Source organism: Sardina pilchardus, chromosome 5 (assembly GCF_963854185.1).
Source record: "Sardina pilchardus chromosome 5, fSarPil1.1, whole genome shotgun sequence".
Classification (NCBI taxonomy): domain Eukaryota; kingdom Metazoa; phylum Chordata; class Actinopteri; order Clupeiformes; family Clupeidae; genus Sardina; species Sardina pilchardus.
The window spans coordinates 7602202-7625446 of record NC_084998.1 but is presented as its reverse complement, the minus strand read 5'-3'; the positions used below and the strand labels follow the sequence as shown (position 1 = coordinate 7625446).

The 23245-nt window shown below is 40.3% G+C and overlaps 1 protein-coding gene across 3 annotated transcripts; it reads right to left on the bottom strand.

Annotated features, from left to right (window-relative positions):
- Positions 1–1507: 1507 nt before the first annotated feature.
- Positions 1508–18662, bottom strand: si:ch211-283g2.1 (sodium- and chloride-dependent GABA transporter ine). 3 transcript variants are annotated; one of them, XM_062536210.1, is made up of 15 exons: positions 18470–18662; positions 17382–17536; positions 10797–10998; positions 9947–10081; positions 9545–9749; positions 8305–8437; positions 7988–8122; positions 7773–7876; positions 7513–7637; positions 7020–7132; positions 6090–6230; positions 5812–5911; positions 3869–3969; positions 3030–3197; positions 1508–2794 (listed from the first exon to the last, which is right to left on the bottom strand). In XM_062536210.1, exons 2-15 carry the CDS (start codon positions 17532–17534, stop codon positions 2693–2695), a joined length of 1917 nt encoding a protein of 638 aa, XP_062392194.1. In that variant the 5' UTR covers positions 17535–17536; positions 18470–18662; the 3' UTR covers positions 1508–2692. The 3 variants fall into 3 exon arrangements, with proteins under 3 accessions (XP_062392194.1, XP_062392193.1, XP_062392195.1); XM_062536209.1 differs by lacking the exon at positions 18470–18662 and adding an exon at positions 18047–18447; XM_062536211.1 differs by lacking the exon at positions 18470–18662 and having other exon boundaries at positions 10797–10994; positions 17382–17405.
- Positions 18663–23245: the final 4583 nt, after the last annotated feature.

Here is a 23245-nt window from a genome sequence, read left to right as displayed (position 1 = left end):
AGATTTAAATTCTGACAGACAGATGTACTATAAATGTATTCAAATTATGACAGAAAAGTTCTGTCACCAATTGGTGTTATTCTCAAAGAATGGAAGAAAACCTATTCCAAATTTATTTCCATCTACATGAACCAGCAAAAGGGTGGTACGCAGGAACACCAATGTCTGAAGGAAAACTTTAATAACTGTGGGTGGTTTGATATCCTCCAAAATGTCCTCAATTAAATCAACATCACTATGCAACTTTTGAAGTAGGTTTCTTGGGAAACGCACTTGAGGAACACCATATAGTGAGAGCCACTGATGGGTAGAGTGTCATGTGTGCAATTGAGGGTTGACTATCTGTTATCACCGTCTTGTATTCAACACTGGACATTTATGCTAATCTAATCTGTGATACTAGTTATTGCCAGCAGTCTATGGCTATGACAGTCTGTATGAAGGGCATGTTTTGTTGAATGTCCCCGTGTCTCAAGGTTGACTCTTCTCAAACTGAACAAGGTTGTGTGTTCTGAATTTGCGCTCATTCTTCTGTGCCTAGCAGTGGAGTGTTGTACAGCAGGAATCTGAAAACGAAAACCACAACCTTAATGTACACGCCTGAAATCCTTCCTAGAAAGGAAGATTACTGAAATGTTTGTGATGATGATGCTACATGTTTTGTCTTTACACGGAGTCTCTCTCAAAATTAAAATGGGAAGATACAAAATGTTTCTGATATGGGTCTGCATAGGTTTAATTTCATCATACTGAACTGTGGACTAAAAAACAAATAGCTGTACTATTATACTGCGTATGAAAATGCCTTGAAGGTTCCACGTGCATGCCCTGAATATAGCCTGAAAATACCAATACAAACCTTTGGCAAATTTGAATTGGCTCTGTAGGTCCATCTGGCCAAGAGGCCATTGACGGTCAGTTCCAATATTCCTAAAACCCAGGCACCCAATCCCAATCCCAATCTCTAATACGACATGGGATGGGCTTCATGTGGTGATAGAGCAGTGCATTCAAAACAACCAATGGCCGTGCAGATGGCAACAGACCAAGTAAACGACCACGTTTAAAACCTTCATTTACAAGATTGCGGTACGTCTGAAACGATTTGGTAAGAGTTTAATGCACTAATTTCTAATTACTAAGTTCCATTTCACCGCTTGTCACATTAGAAGTTGTTAGTCAATAAACCCTTATCAGACCCACAAGCAATCTCAACTAAGATGTGGTGTGGTGTCAACTAAGCTATCTTGGGAAGGAAGGAAGGAAGGAAGGAAGGAAGGAAGGAAGGAAGGAAGGAAGGAAGGAAGGAAGGAAGGAAGGAAGGAAGGAAGGAAGGAAGGAAGGAAGGAAGGAAGGAAGGAAGGAAGGAAGGAAGGAAGGAAGGAAGGAAGGAAGGAAGGAAGGAAGGAAGGAAGGAAGGAAGGAAGGAAGGAAGGAAGGAATGAATGAATGAATGAATGAATGAGACCATTACATTAACATAAAGAAACACACACACAAATATACACCAGTTTGTTTTAAAATGAACAATTGTTGTAGGTCATGTAAACACAGATTTTACAAAAACATACCAAGTAAGCAATTAACAATACAAGTAAAATCAAACCAATGTATATATAATCCTAGTGCATATGATGAAAGATTACAGAGATGTTAAAGCCCTTTGCCCATGGTTATTTAAAGTAATGAAAAATTCAGTTATTCTTTTCTGTCCTAGTTTACTGTCAGTTTGTTGAGCAACTTTGCTGAGAGATAACACAGACAACTTGAGCCCTCCTTTGGTCACATTGGTCACAATTAAGACATACACCTTTGGACTTTGAATAACTTATCTCGTCTTGTACAACGGAGACTTGTGATCAAAAGGAAAAGAACAGCTGAATAGACATTTGAACACAACATACTTATTCCTCCGCGGTAGTAAAAAAAAACATCTTATAAAACTCTAAACTAAGATGAGTTAAACTAAAAACTCAAACTACATAGGTCCACTGGAAGCACTGATATGAATTTATTTCTTACCAAAAATTCACACAGGAACAATGTATTTATATCTGAATAAATATAAATAAAAGTTTGCAGTAACAAATCTGTTGAAAATATGTTGTATTCAAATATTACCAAGAGGTCAAAAAGAAACCGCTTTCTTTTTAAATAGAACACTTTGGCTCTTGCTGATTATACAAAAAGAAACATTTTCTATTTGAAAAAAATATTTTTTTTCTTCCCCTCAACATAATTTACCAGCTAAGTTAATCATCCACACCCTGGTGAGCCCGCAAAGGGCCAACTATACAGTAATAAATCCAGTTAGCTCTGACGGCTGCCGCTCAGAGCTCCTGTGCGTCCACAATTGATCCTTGATTGAGGTGGGGGTGGGAGGATATACAGCTGATCTGCAAAAGTATCTACAGTCTCGTGGGGAGCAACACTACAATAGTAGCGAGCCCACCGCCATGGTGTAAACTGAATGAATACAAAAAGATCTGTAACCTTCCAGTCACACCAAGGAATGTCTTTGCATCCTCTACCTAAAGAATGGTATGGTGGGGAGTGGGGTTTCCCATTTTGTTTGACGCTCAAACAAACATGAAAAGTTGAAGTGTAATGTACTGTAGTAGTAACGGAAGGAGTAGAGGTTGGCCTGGAGGATGGTGACCAGGCGGAGAGCTATCCTGAACAGCTGTCAGTTTTAAAGCTTCGCAGCCAGTTCTGGAACCAACTCTCCACTTCCTGATGGGTGGATGGTTGGAACCTTTTCCAAACCAAAGGGAGTGAGCGACCTTCTTAATCTCTATTTTTAACAACAAAAAAAACACAGAAGAAAAATTAGACTGTAGACTGACATGTAACTTTAATTTAATGCAAAACAATACTATACTATAGTAACATAGAACAGACAATAGATAGATAATACCAATTAATTACGGAATAACTACAATATTACAGAATTATTACAATAATACTAAGGGCTTATGAAAATACTGTAGAAACAAAACACATGTACTGTATGTCTGGAGCAAACATACCTGCATGAAGGAGCCAGGAAGGACCCACAAAGTATGTATGGCTGCCAGCGGAATCCAAATGATGGAAGCCAAAGCGATCATCCAACCCAGTCCTTGAGCCCACGGTGGGTAAACGTAGTCCTCGTAGCGAGCCGGCTTAAACTGGATGACTGAGAACACTAGGATGATCTGAAGCACAAGATCATATGTGATTAGAGGTGTAAAAGTCCGGCTCCAGAAAACAAAAGTCCTACCTTTTTCCGCCAAGCCCATTTTAGAAATGTATTTTCTTCCACCTTGTGCTTTACATTACAGAAACTTGCTGTATCTATTTTATCTTTAACTCTGCTTTGTGTTTGAATTTCCTGTTGAGCAGTACATCCATTACGATACATTGAGATAGCAAACCAAGGTGGCGCCCCCCAAATAAGGTGAATTGGTTTTGCGTGTGCACTTATCACAGGTGAATTCTCTAATTAACTCATCTGCCTAAGTGAATGGTTGGAGTAAATATGTGGCAGGACTTTTGCTTTCTGAGGCCAGACTTTCCAGGTCTTTGGTATTATTTGCCCTCAATGGTGCCTTCCAGGCAGCGCTGCCTTCAAGGCACTACCGGTATTCCCCTCAGTTAAGGGGTAGGATGAGGGTTGAGGGGGTTAGGGTTAAGAACAGGGTAAAGGTAGTGCCTTTTAGGATGTGCTGCCTGGAAGGTGCCGTTGGGGGCAAAAAACACCATTGAGCGACATTCCACATCTGGTTGTAGAAGAGCTATACACAGAAGATTTACATATATACACATTCAGGTCAGGAAAAGAACAGTTTCATGAGAGTAGAGTTTGTAAAGACTCATTTGCACTTACTCCAATCAAAACTGGGCATATTATCCACCAGCACACTTTGAAGAAGATGGAGGGTGGTTTTCCGGTCATCTCAATAAGACTATCAGTAAGTCGTCTCACACCTTTTGGTAAAGAAGTTATGACAATATTATTTTCTGAACCACTCCCTGCTGTTTACTTAAAGAGGACATAGAATGGATGAATCGAGTATTGTAGTGTATTCTCTGATGTTACAATAGTATATATTCAACTTTGATTCATAAAAATAAAACTCAATTGCAATTTTTTGGTTTTTGGTTATGCACAACCTCACCTAATTCATCAAAACCAAGACAAAAATGATTTCCATTCTGTCACCTTTAATAGGCTATTTGAGCAGGAAGGTGGATCCAGCCCACTTTTTTGAGGAACAAACATCAAAATTCTATGCCTGGACTTGACTACTGTAATGTCTCCCAGCCTGCGCTGTAAAACCCCTTCAAATGATCCAGAATGCAGCAGCACGCCTGGTCTACAACCAACCCAGAAGGGCGCATGTCACCCCACTGCTCATCCAGCTACACTGGCTACCACTGGCCGCCCGCATCAAATTCAAGACTCTAACGCTTGCCTACAAAGTACTCTCCGGCTCTGCTCCCACCTATCTGAATGCCCTCATACAGGCATATGCTACCACACGACCGCTGCGCTCCTCAGCTGAGCGACGTCTAGCTCTTCCGCCAGCACGCTCAGGTCAATCCAAACTTTTCTCATCTGTTGTCCCTCGTTGGTGGAACGCACTATCTGTTCCTACTAGAGCAGGGACATCCCTAGCCATCTTCAAAAAGGTCTGAAAACCCAGCTCTTCAAAGAACATCTCCTCTCATAGCACTACTACAGACAATCACACTCATTGATGCAGTTATTGTGTTTTTTTTTATTTGTTGTTAGAAATGCTCTTAAAAACCTAAATGTTTTTTCATGTTGTAAGTCGCTTTGGTTAAAAAGCGTCAGCCAAATGAAATGTAATGTAATGTAATGTAATGTTATGTATTTCATCTCTTAATCTCGCTAAAGAAAGCTACTTGTTTTTGTTGGTGATGTTGTGGTTTTGCCTAGTCATGTTATGATTGGATCATAAACAACTGCAGCAACAAAGCAGAATGACTCAAGAATTTGTTAGTAGCCTACAGTATGTGTTGGTAGATACTGAGAACACAAGTGTGGGCTTGGGACATTCAACACCACTGTTGATGTTGACTGTTGACACTGTTGACTAATTCAACAAAACACAAATGAATGAAGGTCCCTGCTTGATAAGCCTAGTGAAATGCACTCTGGAGGCTGTTCTGTTGCCCACAAAAGGTTGTTAGTGATTTTATTTTTGACAGTAAATGCGCTTGGTTGTTGATTGGCTGCTGTAGGGAAATATGTACTGTAATTTCCAGTGTATTAGTCACAATGTGTATAAACCTCAGGATATGCAAGTTAACAAACAAAACCATATTAACTGCCCCCCATGTATTAACCCCATAGCTGAAGAAATTTTGCAAAATTAGTGTAGAAATCGCAAAATATTCATATATAAATATAAGTATTCGCAATATATTTATATTTATATTTTACTACCGTTGTAAATGCTCTACTTCTCATGACTCATTCCCCTTGTACACATTCTAAATGCAATCTCCGGAGTAGCTATAACTACTAACAAGGTAATGTTTCATGATTCTCACGAGACGTCTTCGGGACGGCAATTCTTGAAGCTACTACTTAGCCACTATAGCTATGCTCTGTGGCTTCCCCCTAGGATCTCCCACTTCAACTGGCATACCAATGCAATTCTCCGTGTAGGAGGTCAGAAATGTCTGACCTCCCAGTTGTGTGGAATGTGGCAATATTACGGTAAAAGTCTTGCATAGTGTACCTTTAAGTGGGCATATTATGTCTAATAGTGTGTGTGTTAGAAACAGATGGAGACTCACCAAAAACCCAGCAGATTGCAACCACTTCAAAAAATGCCAGGAAGATGATGGACACTATAGCTGTGTAGTGATCCATCAGTTGGAATATGTAGATCCCAGACTGTTTCCAAACAGAAAAATTATATTTTCATTCAGGGATAATAATCTGGTGCATAACCATTGCATGTAAATGCCATGGTAAAATAATACCATGCCTATGTTAAAATAAATAAAATGTAAACTTGTTTTAAGTATACACTGTAGGTATGAATTGTGTTGGTAGCAGTAATCAGTATTACCTGCATGACATGAGGAATCCCCAGCAGAAAAGCAGTACAGCAGACCATCAGCACCAGTATCTCCTTCAGTCGGAAATACTTTAGGAGCGGTTTGCCATAGCCATCCACCAAACTAGTTACCATAACTTCCACCATCGCAAACTAGGGACACAACAGAAATCAAAATGTATGTCAGGGAGAGACGAAAAATTACTGAAAATGGTTGACGAACTGTGACAAATTTCTTGAGGGCCCCAGGAGATCAAGCAATGACGTGTGCAAGATCCGTGAGATCTCTTCACTAAAAGCATCACCAGCATGTGTTCCAAAACAACTCTAAAAGATGTCATCCCAGCCAAGATATCCTGGTGCCAACCCATGAAATGACACAGACTGCTGGAATAACAGGTATCATGCTAAACCGAATGGGTATCCAGCCAAAAATAATTGAGATTAGGACTTATTGTCCACGGTTGTCGTTGGCGCCTTGCCTATGATCACTGTAAAGTACAATGTAATCCAAACATTGGTGAATCCTTTAATCCCACAAGGTCAGTGTATCAGTAACTGCTTTGTATATACATCCTTAGTCTTAACACAAGAATTTTTCACACAGATGGATGACACAATGGCCATCACAGTATATACATTGTACTTACATTTTTTACATACATTTGACTATTGGTTAAAATGAAACGTTCTTCAATAGGAGAAGATCAGCACTTGCCTCGGTCGCAGAGTTTGTTGGGCATGCAGATAAAGATTATCTGACAAAGCGTGCCAAATTAGGGGATCTTCTGTGCTAATATGGTGCTTTTACCAACACAAGAGGGTTTCATTTGACAAGATTCCCTGCTAGCTGTTGGGATTTTCCACAACAACATTTTGGATCTCTCACAGCACCACAGTGAGGACACAACGCGGCGCTAAGACTCGGCCGATTTGACTCACTTCGCTGTCCAGGCCGAGACACAGCAGCATGAAGAAGAAGATGATGGCCCAGAGTGGAGCCACGGGCATGGTGACGAAGGCTTGGGGATACACAACAAACACGAGCCCTGGACCTGGGTTAGGGAAGCAGACACATAAACACATTTAAAGAGTCTGTCTGTCTGTCTGTCTGTCTGTCTGTCTGTCTGTCTGTCTGTCTGTCTGTCTGTCTGTCTGTCTGTCTGTCTGTCTGTCTGTCTGTCTGTCTGTCTGTCTGTCTGTCTGTCTGTCTGTCTGTCTGTCTGTCTGTCTGTCTGTCTGTCTGTCTGTCTGTCTGTCTGTCTCTCTACAAATGTAACACCAACGCTGAGTACTTTAAATGTGGGGACTGAGAGCTGACTCATTGTGTGTAACACTACACTTAAACAGGGATACAAGTCTAATTACATGTACTGTAGCTCCAATTACGGAGACCTTAGCCTCTTTGTAAAGAGCCATGTGATAACACACGTACCGTCCACAGCCAGCTCACTGACAGGGATGTTTTGTAGATGTGACATGTAGCCGAAGGCTGAGAAGATGACAAATCCAGCGAGAATGCTGGTCAGGGAGTTTATGATGGAGATTGCCAAGGTGTCTCTGAGAACAGAATAAAACAGTCCTGTAGAGTGGCACCACAATAAACACGAAGACCTGTGATTATGTGTAGAGTTAACTCTTGTTATTGTCTTTTGCCATAAGCTAAGTAAATAGAAGCAAATTACATTCGCTCACTTAAGAACGTTGTTGTTGAAAGAATTGTAGCTGGACATAGTCATAAGGCCACCGAACCCGATCCCAATGGAATTGAAGATTTGAGCAGCAGCGTTGACCCATACCTAGCAAGACAAATACATAAACAAAATGTCAAGATTTTGATAACACCAGTTTATGTGCAACAATTCTGACAAGACTCGTCATTCAAGTGAAATACTGAGATACATTTTTACCTCAAGAGACAGCAGTTTGTCCCACACGGGCAGTATAAAAAAGTTAATGCCCTTCATAGCCCCAGGCAGCTGCACATTGTTGATCAGCAGAGCAATAAGGATAACATAGGGGAAGATTGCCGTGAAGTAGACCACCTGAACATTGAAAATAGCATTCAAACAGAGAGAGACAGAGAAACAAGGTGAATAAAATAATAACAAAACAAACTCATAGGCAAATGTCAAAAAACAAACAAACAAACAAAAAAAACATGACCACAAATGAATATAAAGCACATGGAGTACTTGAGAGGCCCCCTAGAGGTCAGTTACAGTACCTTCCCTGTAGACTTGATCCCTTTGAAGATGCAGAGGTAGACGAGGATCCAGGCGAGCAGCAGCAGCAGGCAGAGCTCCCACCGCAGGGTCCCTGCCTCCTCCAGCCCCCCCGTCCGATCCAGCACTTTATGACTGACAACACAAAATAGAGGCGTGACAGCCAGGGGCTTGACAGTCGTCAGCGCAGCGCAGCGCATCTCAGCGCATCTCATCTCATCTCATCTCATCTCATCTCATCTGCCCCGTGCTGACCCTTGGCTTTGCGCTCCTGGCTTTGGGTGGCCTTTTGACAGGTGCGTGGTTATCCAGCCACTCTGAAGGCTGACAAACGCCTCTGGAAAAAATAGATTTCTCCATGTGTATTAGCTGGCCAAGACAGCCCCACTGTCCATGTTGACACTTTGTGCAGGGTTCTTTGCAGGGTTTTCTTAGGTTTTTGCAAGGTACAAGGAGGCACAGACATATGTAATCACAAGTTACAATATATGCAATTAAGTCCAAAGTTTGCAGAGATAACTTTTTATAACGACTATACACCAGTTACCCTGTAAATGGCAACAGTCTAATCTACCGTTAATCTAAGTAAATTATCCCTGTCATCATGGCTAAGCTTTATATTTTCTTGCCAGCTCACGCGCACGTTTGAACAAGTTAGCAATAGACACATGATCTCATAACTTTAGCGTGACCTTACATACTGTACCAGTTAACCTAGAAATGCCAGCCGTCTAATCTGCCGTAAATCTAAGTAAATGATATGCAGGTCATAACTAAAGCATGTTTTTTTCTTGCCAGGTCACACCAACTTTTGAACAAGTTAATATTTTGTAATAAACTCATGATCTCATTACTTAAGCGTGAACTTTCATCGTTTTGTAACACTTTTCCTGGTGCGTTTTGCAATGGTGTCTCATAACAGTATCTGCACGTGCAAGGTCATGTGGGAACCTTCATCAAAGCTTTGGGAAACTGCCTGAGACTTCTGTCAGAAAATAAAGTGGCAAATGGATAACTCACATAACTGACCGGAGTTGAGAATCGACTCTGAAAACTTAAACTAGTAAAGTATAGTCTGGACCAAAGATCAGTATGTTATTATGTCGCTTCACACCGTTTCACTCCTCTACTGTAGATCGACATTATATAATTTTTTTTCCATGACCAGAAGTCATTTAAAAGCCCATTTGCTATTTATTCTACATGGATCCCAGAACCAGAGCAAACGTTAAAAGAACATACTTGAAGAACTGCTGGCTGGCAGTGGTGGAGTAGGAGCTGTTAGTGACATGGTCAGTGCAGTTCGGGGTGTTCCAGGTGTTGTTGCAGCTCTGCCAGGGCAGAGGGCTCTGGAACGAGCTGAAGAGGTAGTAGAGCGACCAGGTGATGATGATGTTGTAGTAAGTGCACATGATGAAGGAGATGGCTACAGTTGCCAGGCCGACACCTTGAGATTCAAAAGAGGGGGAAACGGTATAAACAAAGCAACACGTAATAAGAATTAGCCAATGTTGCAATACAAAGAAAAAAAAACACTTTGGTTCAGTTCCGTGAAAAGAAATAGGCCTACATGTAGCTAAAGCTGTCAAAACTAATGATGTCCATATCCACCCAATGTGCAAAATGATATCAATCTTTATTTACCTTTAAGCAGCGGGCACACTTTCTCCATGACATGAACAGGTCCCTTTCTCAGGTACTGGCCCACTATCAGCTCCATGTAAAGTAATGGTATTCCCAGAACCAGCAGCATGAGGAGGTAAGGAACCAGAAAAGCCCCTGAAAGAGGCACAGTTCACATTAGTTCACATTAGCAATAGACATCTGATACACAATCAGCTGAATGGATAAGTTAAGAGGACATTTCCCCTGTCACTTGAGTAACAAAATAAAATTATACTTAAGATCAAATAAAATTATACTGTAATATGTTCATTATGTTTACACAGAGTATGAATTTCCTATTCATCTGTGGTATCGTTATATTGTAAAGGTTTACAACATACACACACATTTTTTTTGTCTATACTTTTCAGTGGTATCTTATGCTTCCACACTCTTTCCTTCACTCAAATGAAGTCAAGTTTTCACGGTCATGTAACTAGCATATGAACTTTATCTGAATGCTCTTTTGTCCCAACAAATGATCAGACTGCATTGTTAGAGACAGAGGTCAGTTGTGGCTTTGATAATAGCATATCATTGTATAACAATAACTTTTATGGTGTTTTATCCAATATTTTTGCAATACTGCAGTCATTCACTGATCAAATGTATTTCTACTTTTCTTTTAAACATAGATGACACATTCAGTGAATAGCAGAGATCAATCAAGCTAACAACAAACATCATAACCCTGACTTTTTAAGAGTATCACTCTACTTTTAGACTGAAACAAAAGTTTATGACAATCCCAGCTAAAGAAAATCACAAGTCTTAGAGGGGGGAGGAAACGGACAGCAGCATCCTAATTTTAATCAAGAGAAGCTCTTACCTCCTCCACTTCTGTAACACAAGTAGGGGAACCTCCAAACATTGCCTAGACCCACAGCGTTCCCAATCCCAGCTAGGGTGAACTCTATCTGTTTGCTCCATGTTGGTCTGTCTGGTTGCATAGCCATGTTGTCAATGTGTCTTCCCCTCTCTGCACCGAACGCCTTTAGGGAGGGGGAGGGTGGGTGGCAGCTTCCCCCTGACTATATGAGAAGCTAGTCATGTAATCACCATTCATCAACATTAATGATTACCTGAGTATAGTGCATAGAGAAACCTGGTGAGCAGGGCTTTCACATCTGTAAAATCACTGTGACAGAACAATGACTAAGCATTTCTAGTTCATATCACAGGAATACATGAAAACATTAAAAAAAACATAAAAGCAGTTGTGCAAAATCCACAGAATAGCTGCTATATACCAAGATGGGTAAAGAGAAGATGGGAGTACATCCAATCAGCACACATTTCCAGGTCTTTTGGAAATCAATAAATGTTAACTGAGAGCACCGTATGTTTCAGAAAAATGCCCCTCTTCACCCGACATGAACTCTAAGGTTGAATGCTACACTGTGTTTAAAGTTTTTTTAAGGACATTTGTCAAAGACATAGATTTTGCAGTAAGAGACCTTGTACTCTTATAAGTTAGTTAGTATGCTGTATTGGATCTACACCCACTTTCTCTTCTACAACAAGTCCCAAATTGTATGATATTGCCATTAAAACGTCAACAAAAACTTAAATATTTAAAACAGTAGCCTACCTGGTGGCTGCGCTAGAAAATGTTAATCTTTTTTCAGTCACAGACAACAAATGTTTACATATTAAACTGCTGGCACAAACACATAGTTTCCTCCATTGCTAAATTAACTGCAAGCAATATTATATTATTTTATCATATTTTATATTATCTGAGCAGCAATATCTTTTGAAAATCTGTTGAGCTGTCCTATTCAGGTTAGTTTTCCTCCTACCTAAAAATAGAGAACATTTCAAAACCCTCTCTATTAAGCACAGATGTGGATAAAATACTGTCAGTGGTGAAAAACTAAAAGGCTTAAGTCAAGGGAATTTTGAATTGTCCTTTGTTGCTAAGAATGTTACCTTTGTCATATATATCCTGTAGCAATCTGAACATTTAAAAACTTTAATTTGTTTTCTTTGGTGGTCAATTGTTTACATAAAAGTTATACAATGTTATGAGTATCCTAGTATCAAAGACCTCGTTATCTGTGACCAAAAACAAATTCTGAGCAATAAAGATAAAGGAAACGCATTCAGTTCACTTGGATCTGATCTTATAGAAAATGATTACCCTTCCGTGGAGAAAAAGTTGTTCCAAACCTGAGTTCATAGTAGTCTTTCAAAACCCACAGTGGTGTTATATGTGTAAAGATATGTGCTAAATGCTCAGGATACCCACCTGACTGAAAACCCAAGACTGTCGATTCTATAGACTACTTGTTTGGCACAACAAGAGGTGCTTTCATCATACAATGTTCTCTCCATAGAGATGGACCACAATATGGAATGGTTAATACTATCAGCATGACCGACCTTCGTAAAGGCCCACAGCTAAGAACTGAGTGAGGCTCTGATTCTGAGAGCCACTGAGCCGAGCTGTTCTCTTCTATGGCTCACAAAAACTCCCTTCTTCAGAGACAAACAGCGTCTAGACAATCGGTTGCCACAGATCTCGTGCACTGGCAAAACAAAGTTATTTTTAAAACATGAAACCAGTCATAATTCTGCAGACCTAGTGCGAAGTCAAAATAAGCTCCTTAGCGGGCACGCCATTGTGGAACCACTTTTGGGCATACAGTGGCGACACTTGAAGTCCCTTCAGTCTTGACCTCATGTGGACAGCCCACACAGAACCGCAAAGACTTCATAACACTCATACTCAAGCCACGCGTCAGACACATGCTTTTTACTTCCCACACGTTTGTTGTGCATATACTGTATGCATATAAAGCTCTAAAAAGAATAGACTACATCTTAATATGAAATATTAACAAAAACAAATATATATATATATATGTACGTACATGTTCACAAATGTGTGTGTGTGATCTGGTGGTTCTGGCCATTCACTCTACACTCTGATCACATCATAGTCAGTGATCTCAGACTACAACCCTGCAAAGCCGTATTGCTACTGCCACCTACTGTCAACTATATTCAATTCATTCTCTACACCTTAATACAAAAACATGACAACAACTTAAAAAAATCACAGCGGCAAACCACAAAACACAATCACCATGGCAAATCACAACACAAAACAGCAAATTAAAATCACAGGTCCATAACATAAGATGTGTAAACACTGATTGGATTTCTTTAGATAATTAATTATTATCCATTAAGCTGATTAAGATCCATGTTCTGGCTTATCCACACAGGTAAATGATTTCATCAAACACTTCCACTGGAAGTAACCAACCCATACCCTTAATTAACAAACGTTTTGTCTGACTTTGGTCCTCTATCCAAAAACACTCAGGACTGCTCACATGTATTTCCATGCATGCAGTCAGTGCAGGGGGTGCGGCTTCCTGGCAACAATGTACGATCATAACTCATTTTCAACAACTCTTTTGTCCACTCTTGTCACAGGACAAATGCTACTGAGACGTATACTGATACCATAAGGCCCCAGCAGCGGTGCAGCAGCACCGTATGCCGGCGACCCGAGTTCGATTCCTGTGCTGTGGTCCTTTCCGGATCCCACCCCTGCTCTCATTCGCTTCCTGTCACTCTCCACTGTCATAGGCATTAAAGACGTAAAAAGCCCAAAAATACACTTACTCTAAATGCTGTGGCACTTCAGCTGCAAGCACAGCACTGTTTGCATTTTATGTTAAGAACAGTCAGCGGAAAATGCCACCAAAGGATTATTTTTATCTTCCACTCAATTAAGTGATTTTTAAATTGTTATTATTAAACCTTGCACTCAGGGGTGTGGCAATTAACAACATAAGGCACATGATCTAAAAATCACTATCTTACACCCTCTAAAGTAATTACGCCAGTGATCAAGAGAAACCTGGTTTATAGCGAACAGCATACAGAAAGCACAGCTGAGTGAGGACACACGAGATGTCAGCAGCAACTCTTCTGCAGGACAAATATCCTATAAGGATTTGAATTCAGTCATTCAAGCATTATTGGGGGTCAGGGTTGCTTTTCTAGGCTCTGTGTTCGATAGTAACACTATGTCAGTCAATAGTGACTGTTTTGGCATTGACTACGAGACCACGGTATGAGACCTTGCCTCGGAGTTTAAATAATAGGCGAGTGCAGATGCATGTAGGCTACACTCTAGTCACAATCAAGTTTTAGTAAAGTAAGGTTTAGAGGAATCCCTGTTCCATACGGCCTCGCGTGCAAGCAGATTCCTTCAAATGCGCTGCTGACTATCAAAACACTGATCCGCTGTTTGTTGTGCTGCTTGCTGTTAGGGAAGGGAATGACAGATGTCATTCTCATTGGTTTAAAGGATCCTATGTCCACAACACAGCCATGACTGATTAAGAAACATAAGAACAATCCTTTTGCCCATGCCTTTAATATCTATAAACGTTACCCCTCTGACCATCCAAAGTAATGTCACTTTCAATGCTATATCTTGTATATGAGCGATAACTTGGGCATCGCTGGGCAAATTACAAATGACAGAAACACTTCTGCCTCAAGACACGCCTTCCCAGATCTGAAAGTACGAGAAATTAATGACGCTGGACCCAGTATTTCACCAAGCATAATGAGAGCTCACTGCTTCTTTATGGTGACCGCCATAATTGTGAACAAATGTCAGAATTCTTTAACATTTACATCCATGACTTCATTTAGACAATTGGTGATGTCTAAAGCTTTTGACAAGTAACTTGCTGTTCATGTATATGCTTTTTAAAAACCCTGTTTCATCCATCATGTCCCTGTGCCAGTAAGCAACACCAGTAATCTTCAAACTTCATTCATTTCCTTTATGTAATTTATGGATAATTAGTCACAAAGCTAACCTCAAGTTGTCTTCCAATTATGGAAAATCACAAGAAGGGTGTTTTTTCATTACTCACTTGGCTGAAGTTACAACATGGAGATGTTCTTGTGCAACTACTTGTTTCAACACAGCACAATTTTTTTGCTATGTCATTATCTTTAAACATCAACTGCTGTACACTGATTGCTCTTGACGTTCAAGTTAATCCACATACAATAGGAACAGAAAGATCTGAACAACACGCTAGTCTGGTTAAAAGACAGGAACACTTTCTTTGTGCCATGTATGCAATCCTCTGATTAAATCATGAAAAAGAAACTCAGAGAAGGGAACTGGACTGAGCTTCCATTACCTCTCCTTCAACATGTAAACCCCTCATCTTTTTTCTTTAAAAAAAAAAAGAAAAAAAAACTTGGATGAAAACATGACTATTGTTGTATATTTGCTCTAGTGGGTTTGGTTTCCGGCTCTCTAGGTGCCTAGAATTAACAGGCAGTTACACTCGAGTTTACTAATGTACAGTATTAGCGACAGACGAGACCAAGAGAGGTTGAGAAGTCAAGGGCCCATGTCCCGTTCTCAGCACGCAGCATCTGAAAATAGTCCCCATAGACAAGCAAAAAGCCTTCCCAGAACAGTTGAGGCTGTTATAGCTGCAAAAAGTGGACCGGCGTCGTATTAAACCCTATGGATTAAGAATGGGATGTCACTTTAAGTTCGTATGTTCGTCATGTTTTTGAATGGTCGTGCATCATTCCCTCAGTTTGCCTTGAGATGGGAGAAATAAGGATTTCAATGAAACCCATGAATAAGACTTCCTAAATGATTTTTACATAATTGAAAGCAGGAAGTCCAACATTGAAATCCGTATTTCTCCCATCTCAAGGAAAACTGAGGGAATGATGCACGACCATTCAAAAACAGGTTTTCTAAAGATACAAAGCTTAATGCTAATCGGTGAAGTGTCCCTTTAATCATGTTTTTCATTCATTGATGCATCCAATGTGACAGGTCTGGCCTGTCATTTTAACACCTGGACTTCTACTTTTCTAGGACTATACGGCTGCACAATTGATTGATTTTCAATCAAAATTCAGCTAATGCTAATTAGCTTATCCCAAAGACTGCAATTAATCATTTTGCTTGCGGCACTTTATCTTTATCTGTCCAATCTATCAAAAGCTACTAACAGATGTGAATTACATGAAGAGCCAGACTCCCAGGAGTCACTCGGGGTTAATCGTCTTGCTCAAGGACACAACTGTGGTAGCTGGGAATCAAACTCATACATTATGTAATCTGTATACTATACATACCCTGCTTCCTAGCCACTACATTACCTGGTCAGATTGAGATAAGTTCTTGGGTGGTGATAGTGTATTGCTATGGAACAGGGTTTGTATACAGTAGTTTGAAAAGGTTTGAAAAGTACGCCGTCTGGGTGGCAACATATGTTGCTTATGACCGGTATATATCACTCAACATAAATTGTGTCTTTCCAGATGTGATGGCTGCCCAAGCCCTAAGATTTTAGTTGTGGTTGCCACCGGGCTCAGCGCAAAAGACCTATGATTTACAGACTACAAATGTATATTTACATTTTATACAGCCTCCCAACTTTTTTGGAAAAGGGGTTGCAGTCGATCACACGTTTTACCCACCCTCCCCAACTATGCCGTTACACTCTGCCATGCCCTTTCTGAGGACCATTGAGGACACCGAATGAGGTCATGTGCTTTATATGTTTTTCCTAAGTGAAAAAAAGAACTGATGAGACATATGTCACTGGAAACGCAGCATTGCATGACACATAGCTACAGCTTCAATCTGACTTCTCAAAACGAGAGCACAGTAATGTTAACTGGAAATCCCAAAGGGATTGAGTGTGTTCCCAAAAGGGAATGATTAACTCTACATTGACTAATGTTAATTTGGATGGATAGTAAATGTCACAATGTATGGATTATGTTTTTCATAACCATGGCCCTGTGGTCATTTTTCACCTCAGTATTTGACGGCGCCCTACCCTCTGCAGTCTTAGGTGAAAGTTGTTTGAATAAAGCATCAAGGTTTTGCATTGTCACTCTGAGCTCTGCGTAACTCTAAACCAGAAACATGTTCAGCGAATGAGTCACATAGCCTGATATAACAGGCTCTATAGGATGTCTTAAGCTTAAGATATAGGGGGCGACTTTTTTACTAGTGTTGCTGGGCAACCTCATGTCCAGTTCCGTTTATTCTGATGGGATGATCATGACTAATTTCACACAGATGATGAAGCTATCCTGAAAATCAATTGCTGCCCAACATCCCAACCATAATAACAAGGAACATTGTCCAGCAACATTCCTAAAAAAAAGTCGCCCTAGTTATTTCAGATAAAAATACCAACCAAGATTTGAGATAACTCTGTGATTGACTCATTTCCCAATAAATCAGGAAACATCATCTTAAGCTTAACAGAGTATGGCTGCCCATAAGCTCTCTGAAATCTCCAAATTTAGAGATGCGCTAAACTCTTAAAACTCATGAAAATCTTGCACTCAGAGGAAAATCACAAGAACACAAGAGCTGACTCACCTCATCACCATGACTGAAGTCCCAAGCCTTCAATGGTTCTAACAAGGTGCCATTGGCCTCCTTAGAATCACTTAAGGCTATCATTTCTTTGTCTGACAGCTTCCTCTCCATAAGGGCCTGAAGTTCGGCTTGGGGATCACCCTCCGACATCATGACTAGAAAGTGAGGATATAAGATGGGGGGAATGCTAGAAAATACCTGCCACTTGGTCAAATGACCAAAGAGTCGTCTCTCTTTTTCCAGAATGCAGTTGACTTACCACTAAAAATGTACCAGGACAGCATGAGTAAAGAAACAGACTATAACATTTCTCCTTTCTCCCTTTTAAGGCCTCCTTAAAATGTCAGCATCGTTAAAAGTATACTGTTGAAACTACATCCTAGGCTATGTCCCTTTTTCACATCATCATGATCCACGAGGACAGAGAGAAAACTAACCAGTTGAACGTCAAACAATAGCCTAAACCATCATACAGGCAAGATACAGTGTTGCTTTTGGTTCTCAAAATGAAGTGGATGTTACATTATAGCCTATTCAGCGGATCACTGCATTTCACACATTTAACCACGCATCAGATATACACAAGGCAGTGTGCAACGTACATTTAACCAGAACAACTAGACTAATAAGTCTACAACATGTGTAAAAAGAAGACAAAAACTCACCCAAAGTTGCTCGCTAAATAGTCACTTCACCGTGACTCAACACTTGCAGGTAACAGCAGCCGCTATCTATATTCAAATACCATCCGACTGTTTTCTAGCCCAATTGTTCAGATTTTTATAATAATAATAATAATTATAACATAAATTATTATTAGTATTATTCTTACAAAATTAGACCTACGTTGCACTTATTAACAACGGGCCTATTGCATGTTATAAAATAGGCTATCTGGAGATCACTTATCGTAGGACTAATAGGTCTCACTGTAGACCTATCTACAACCTATGCAGACTCTGGTACGTCATATTTTACAATCATGAGATTAGGCCAACTGAACACGGTTCCGCCCGAAGAGCACATTTAATCCACTTGATGTAGGCTGTGTGCCAGGTTTGGCAAGGAATCTTTGTTAGCTAACTTACGTTCATTTGACGAAAACGCGGAAGTTCTGTCAGGCAAGGAAGTGTGGTGTCCATTGTAAGTGGATGGATACGTAACATTATACAGCGGAGAGGCTACATAACCAGAATCAGATCCCGGTAAACGTAACGTTATATCCACGTGCTGTTTTAGGCTACCCTTCAAACGACATGCTACATCGGGAAACGGTATATGTTGAAGGCGATGTTATGCACATTTTACGCACGCCGCTAATGAACGTAGCCTTTTCTTTTTCTTTTTTTAAATTACGTTCTAGGTGGACGTAGCCTACTCTCCGGCGAATGGAGGCTCTGATTTCAACTGGAGGATACATATCAAAATAATTAATAATGGAAAAATACAGAATGCATGCATGTTAGGCTACAATAAGATAGGCAAGATTACGATAAAATTCCAAAATTGGAAAGCCTATAGCCTATCTGTAAATCATGTAGCCTAGCCTAAAGGGGAGATTCCACATTTCAAAAACTACATGGTGGCCACTGACCACACCTGTGCTGCTGACTATATAGGCTACCCTCCACCATCATGTCTTAAGCCTACCTTACACTGGCAAGATTTGGGAAAGATTCTTGAAAGACTGTAGTCTTTTGAGCAAAGTCTGAATGAGGGGCATTAGTTAAAAGACTACAGTCTTTCAAGAATCTTTCCCAAATCTTGTCAGTGTAAGGTAGGCTTTAGTTGGACTTGTGAGACGCCGTACAACTCCTCCTCTCCCCTCTTCTCCCCTCGTCTCTCAACTCACTCTGACCTCCCCTCTCTGTAGGCTACTGTCATTCAACTCCCTCTACTTCCCCCCTCTCTGCCTTTTTCTCTCTTTAGTATAACATTACATATCTCCATATGCTTGGTAATACTAACCATCATGACTTATAGTAATACTAACCCTGGCATGCTAACCCTATGCCTGGCAGAAGTCCCATGCCTCTGACTGCCCTATACCATTGCCTGCTGTGGTCCCCTTGCCCAGATTCCTGGCCCACGCATCCCAGTGGCCCATTACTTTCCCTAAGAAAATTACTAATCCCCATGGACAATTTATTCCCTACACTGGACTATTTGAGCTTTCTGAGTCTAAAAAAAACAGCAGACATTTGTAAAAAATCAGTTGCATTGATGTACTAAGGCATTGCTGTTTGTTCAAGATGGGGAATGTTATGGAATTTTAACAATACAAGGAATGTTGAGAATTTCAATTCTGATTTGAGAAATGTGCTAAAACAACTGAGACAAACTGTAAATGTTTTGAAAATGGATAAGAAAAAATGGTACTTTGGGGTTAACTGTAACCATTTTCTGAGGCTGTTTAATGGTGCACAGATGGCCTGTTGATTTGGTGCGTTTTAAACAGCCTCAAAAATGGTTACAGTTAACCCCAAAGTACCGAAAAACCAATGTGTTAAACCAATGAAAATGTGTGAATGCATTTGTAAGAAATGACTTCTACTGTGCTGTGAAGGTGAAGCTCAACACCAAGTGGATTTTGGTAAATAGCTTCAGGCAATCCAACTGAAAGGTCAGATGAAACTGCATGTACGCAATACTCCAATAAAAACAGCCCCAACAAGATGCTAATGACCGACTATGATAACAACTTCTTACTTAGGGCGTTTTTCAACCGACAGAGAACCCGCTCTTGACCCCATTTCCACGTTTTAAATCGAACCAAGGGTATGTGTCATCAACAACGGGTGTTGCATGCACTAAACAAAAGTTAGATGCATGAGAATGATATATGAACAGTTGTCCTTTAAAAGCAGTGGTAATTAGCCATTTAAAATGCTAGGGGTAATTCCATGCAAAGGTCATACCATGGGAAAAAAAAGTTGTGCTTTGACACTTGATACTTTTTACATCGTAAATATTAGGGGTGGGAATTGGCAAAAATGGTTTTACTATTGCGATATTTGGGCTATGATTCAATATTATTGTGATTCTTTACATATTGTGTAATACAACAATATTGCGATTCGATTCTGTGATATATTGCTATTCACTTCTCCCATATTATTCAAAGGTTGACTCCACCATTTGATCCAGGGTGTTGTTGAACTTACCGACTATTAGCCGCGGCTTATACATTGATTTTGCTAAATTTCTTCAGTTGTGAGGTTAATACAAGGAGGCAGTTAATATGGTGTTCTTTCTTTTAACTTGCATACCTGCGGCTTATACACAATGCATACCTGCGGCTTATACACAATGCGGCTTATATGCGGGAAATTACTGTACAGGCAGGAGGTGGAGTAGCTGATCCAGTGGTGCAGTCAGAACCAGCTGGAGCTTAACCCACCCCCTCACCATTCAGAATGACACAGTGTTAATGTAGATTCCTTTAGGTTCCTGGGATCAACTATTTCACAGGACCTAAAATGACTCCTCACATCCTGGTCACAAACTGCTCAACCTCCTTCCCTCGTAAACGATACAAGGCACTTGTTCGCCAAAACCAGCCAACACAAAGACAGCTTCTTCCCCCAAGCACTCAAAAACACTCAGAAACAGCACCCACCCTTACACTGAACAAAGTCAATCAACCTGTTCTGCTCTACCTCACATTGATGGTAATTTTGATACCACAGATGAATGAGGACCCAGTCAGACCAATGGAAGAAAAAATCAGGAACAGAGTTTTATTTAATGACGTGCATCAAGAGAGAGACAGCATGACTTGACCCTAGATCCATCAGCTGCTCTGACTAGACAAGGAAATAGTTAGGGTTTAAGTACTCAACAGCCTATAATCATACAGTAACAGTGGCAAAGTCAGGACACATCCAGTCTACCCAATGTCTGTGTACGCGAAACAGACAACAATAAGTGATATCAACCCCGCCACCTTCCATGTTTAGGAACAGTACAGATATCATACAGGGTCACAACACAGGAGCATACTTTTAGTGTCAAAGTAACCTATAGCGAGAAGTACAGAACATTAAACCACATATTAGAATATTGGACACAATGCCACTTTCTCTCAATATGCACTTCAATCTTATAGCAATATTGTTATTGATACATTATCATTGCACTGAACTGCCTTGCAGCACTATATTATTATTTAATCTTCAGTCTGTACTGATATTGCACTATTTGCTCCCTCTTTTCAATTATTGTATCTTGCTTGTGCCTGTTGAGGTGTCTGCGACCGTGGCAACCTTGACAGGGACAACAAGGAGGTGGACATTCCTAGCCACGTTGCCCCTCTGGACAATAGATAGATAGATAGATAGATACTTTATTGATAGATACCAATTGCATTACCCTATCCCACCCATAGTGTCTATTTATTTGCAAATGTACATACTGTATTTATTCTTATACTGCTCTTCGTTTTATTCTTACTGTTATGTTTTTTTTTAATTATTATTATTACCTCCGCCAAGGACGTTATGTTTTCATCGGGGACCAGCTTATGTTTGTCTGTCTGTTTGTTTGTCTGTCTGTTTGTTAGCAAGATAACTCAAAAAGTAACTCGAATGTCAGGCATGACCCAAGGAAGAAACAAATACATTTTGGGAGTGATCCGTAACACTGTCGGGATTCTGGAGCCGTTTATGTGTTTCGCTTAGTGGTGTAATGGCATGGTGAGACCACATGGCGATCGGAATAGTTTTGGTTCAAATGTAGCCTATGACAACCTAGGAAGAACAATGCAGGCGGAGGTAGCTGCACTCTCTGAGTGCTTTTCTAGTTATTTTATGTTTCATTTGTTTGAGTGTTGTACTTTGAGAGCAAAGATTAACCGGAGTCAAATTCCTTGTTTGTTATGCAAACCAATAATGCTGATGCTGATTCTGATTCTGATGCTGATTAGTGATGGTGTGCTTGTGGTCATGGGCATATTTGATTTATGCCAAACAGCATCTGGTCAAAAAGCTCGCCAAAGAACCTTCTCCCATTTGATCTTTGAGTTTCTCACATGTATTTGGGCGAACTTTAGTTGAGATTTAATAACTTTGCCACTCGTCAATATGAGCTTTGACTGATGAAGAACTCAGGCAATATTGCTGCATGCAGAGTTTTTCCCATCTTGGCTGCTGAAGCTCTCAACTCCTTCAGAGTTGTCTTGGTGTAGACTGGGTAAACTCAGGCTGGAAACCTGCACACATGACCCTTGAACTGACTTCCCACTTGAATGTCGCTGCATGCCTGCTCCATTGAGATAGGCTATGTGGTTCCATTATCATGTTGCAAAAAATTATTCAATGGATTTTGGAAATGTGGAGTAGGGAGGGACATGCAGAGGATTGTGAAATTACTGATGTTCAATTTTCTATAGGCTAGCCCAGGGGTAGGCAACCTATGGCACGGGTGCCACTGCTGGCACGCCGAGGCATAATCACTGGCACGCGCCACCAGCATCAGCAAAAAAAAAAAAAAATCTCATACTGACAAAGTGACAAACTACGAACCCCAGATAAAAAAAAGCTCAGCCAAGAAAAGCAAGGACAGGGATCACACTGACTGGTAGGCAAGATATACCTTTTAATTGAGACAAATAGCCTATGATTAATTTTAGCCTCAGCCCACACTGTTCAGTTAAATAGGCCTGCTGTTGCCTTTACAATGTTGTGGCCGTTTCGTTTGTTATGCATGGCTATAATAATAATAATAATAATAATAATAATAATAATAATTAACATTTTATTTTATTAGCACATTTTCAATGTAATTTAAAATTCCAAATTTGTAGAAGTATATTCCCGTTGTTAATGTGTGTTTTTTAACCATCATTGTTGATAGTGGCACACTCA

Bases quoted from the DNA above. Each gene is read 5' to 3' on its own strand.
- si:ch211-283g2.1 (XM_062536210.1), bottom strand. From the start codon at position 17,534: ATGATGTCGGAGGGTGATCCCCAAGCCGAACTTCAGGCCCTTATGGAG. The intron at 8,438-9,544 runs GTATGTTCTTTT...TTGTGTTGTCAG, and splicing joins GCCAGCCAGCAGTTCTTCAA to TCATAAAGTGCTGGATCGGA. The intron at 7,133-7,512 runs GTACGTGTGTTA...TCCCTAACCCAG, and splicing joins CAGTGAGCTGGCTGTGGACG to GTCCAGGGCTCGTGTTTGTT.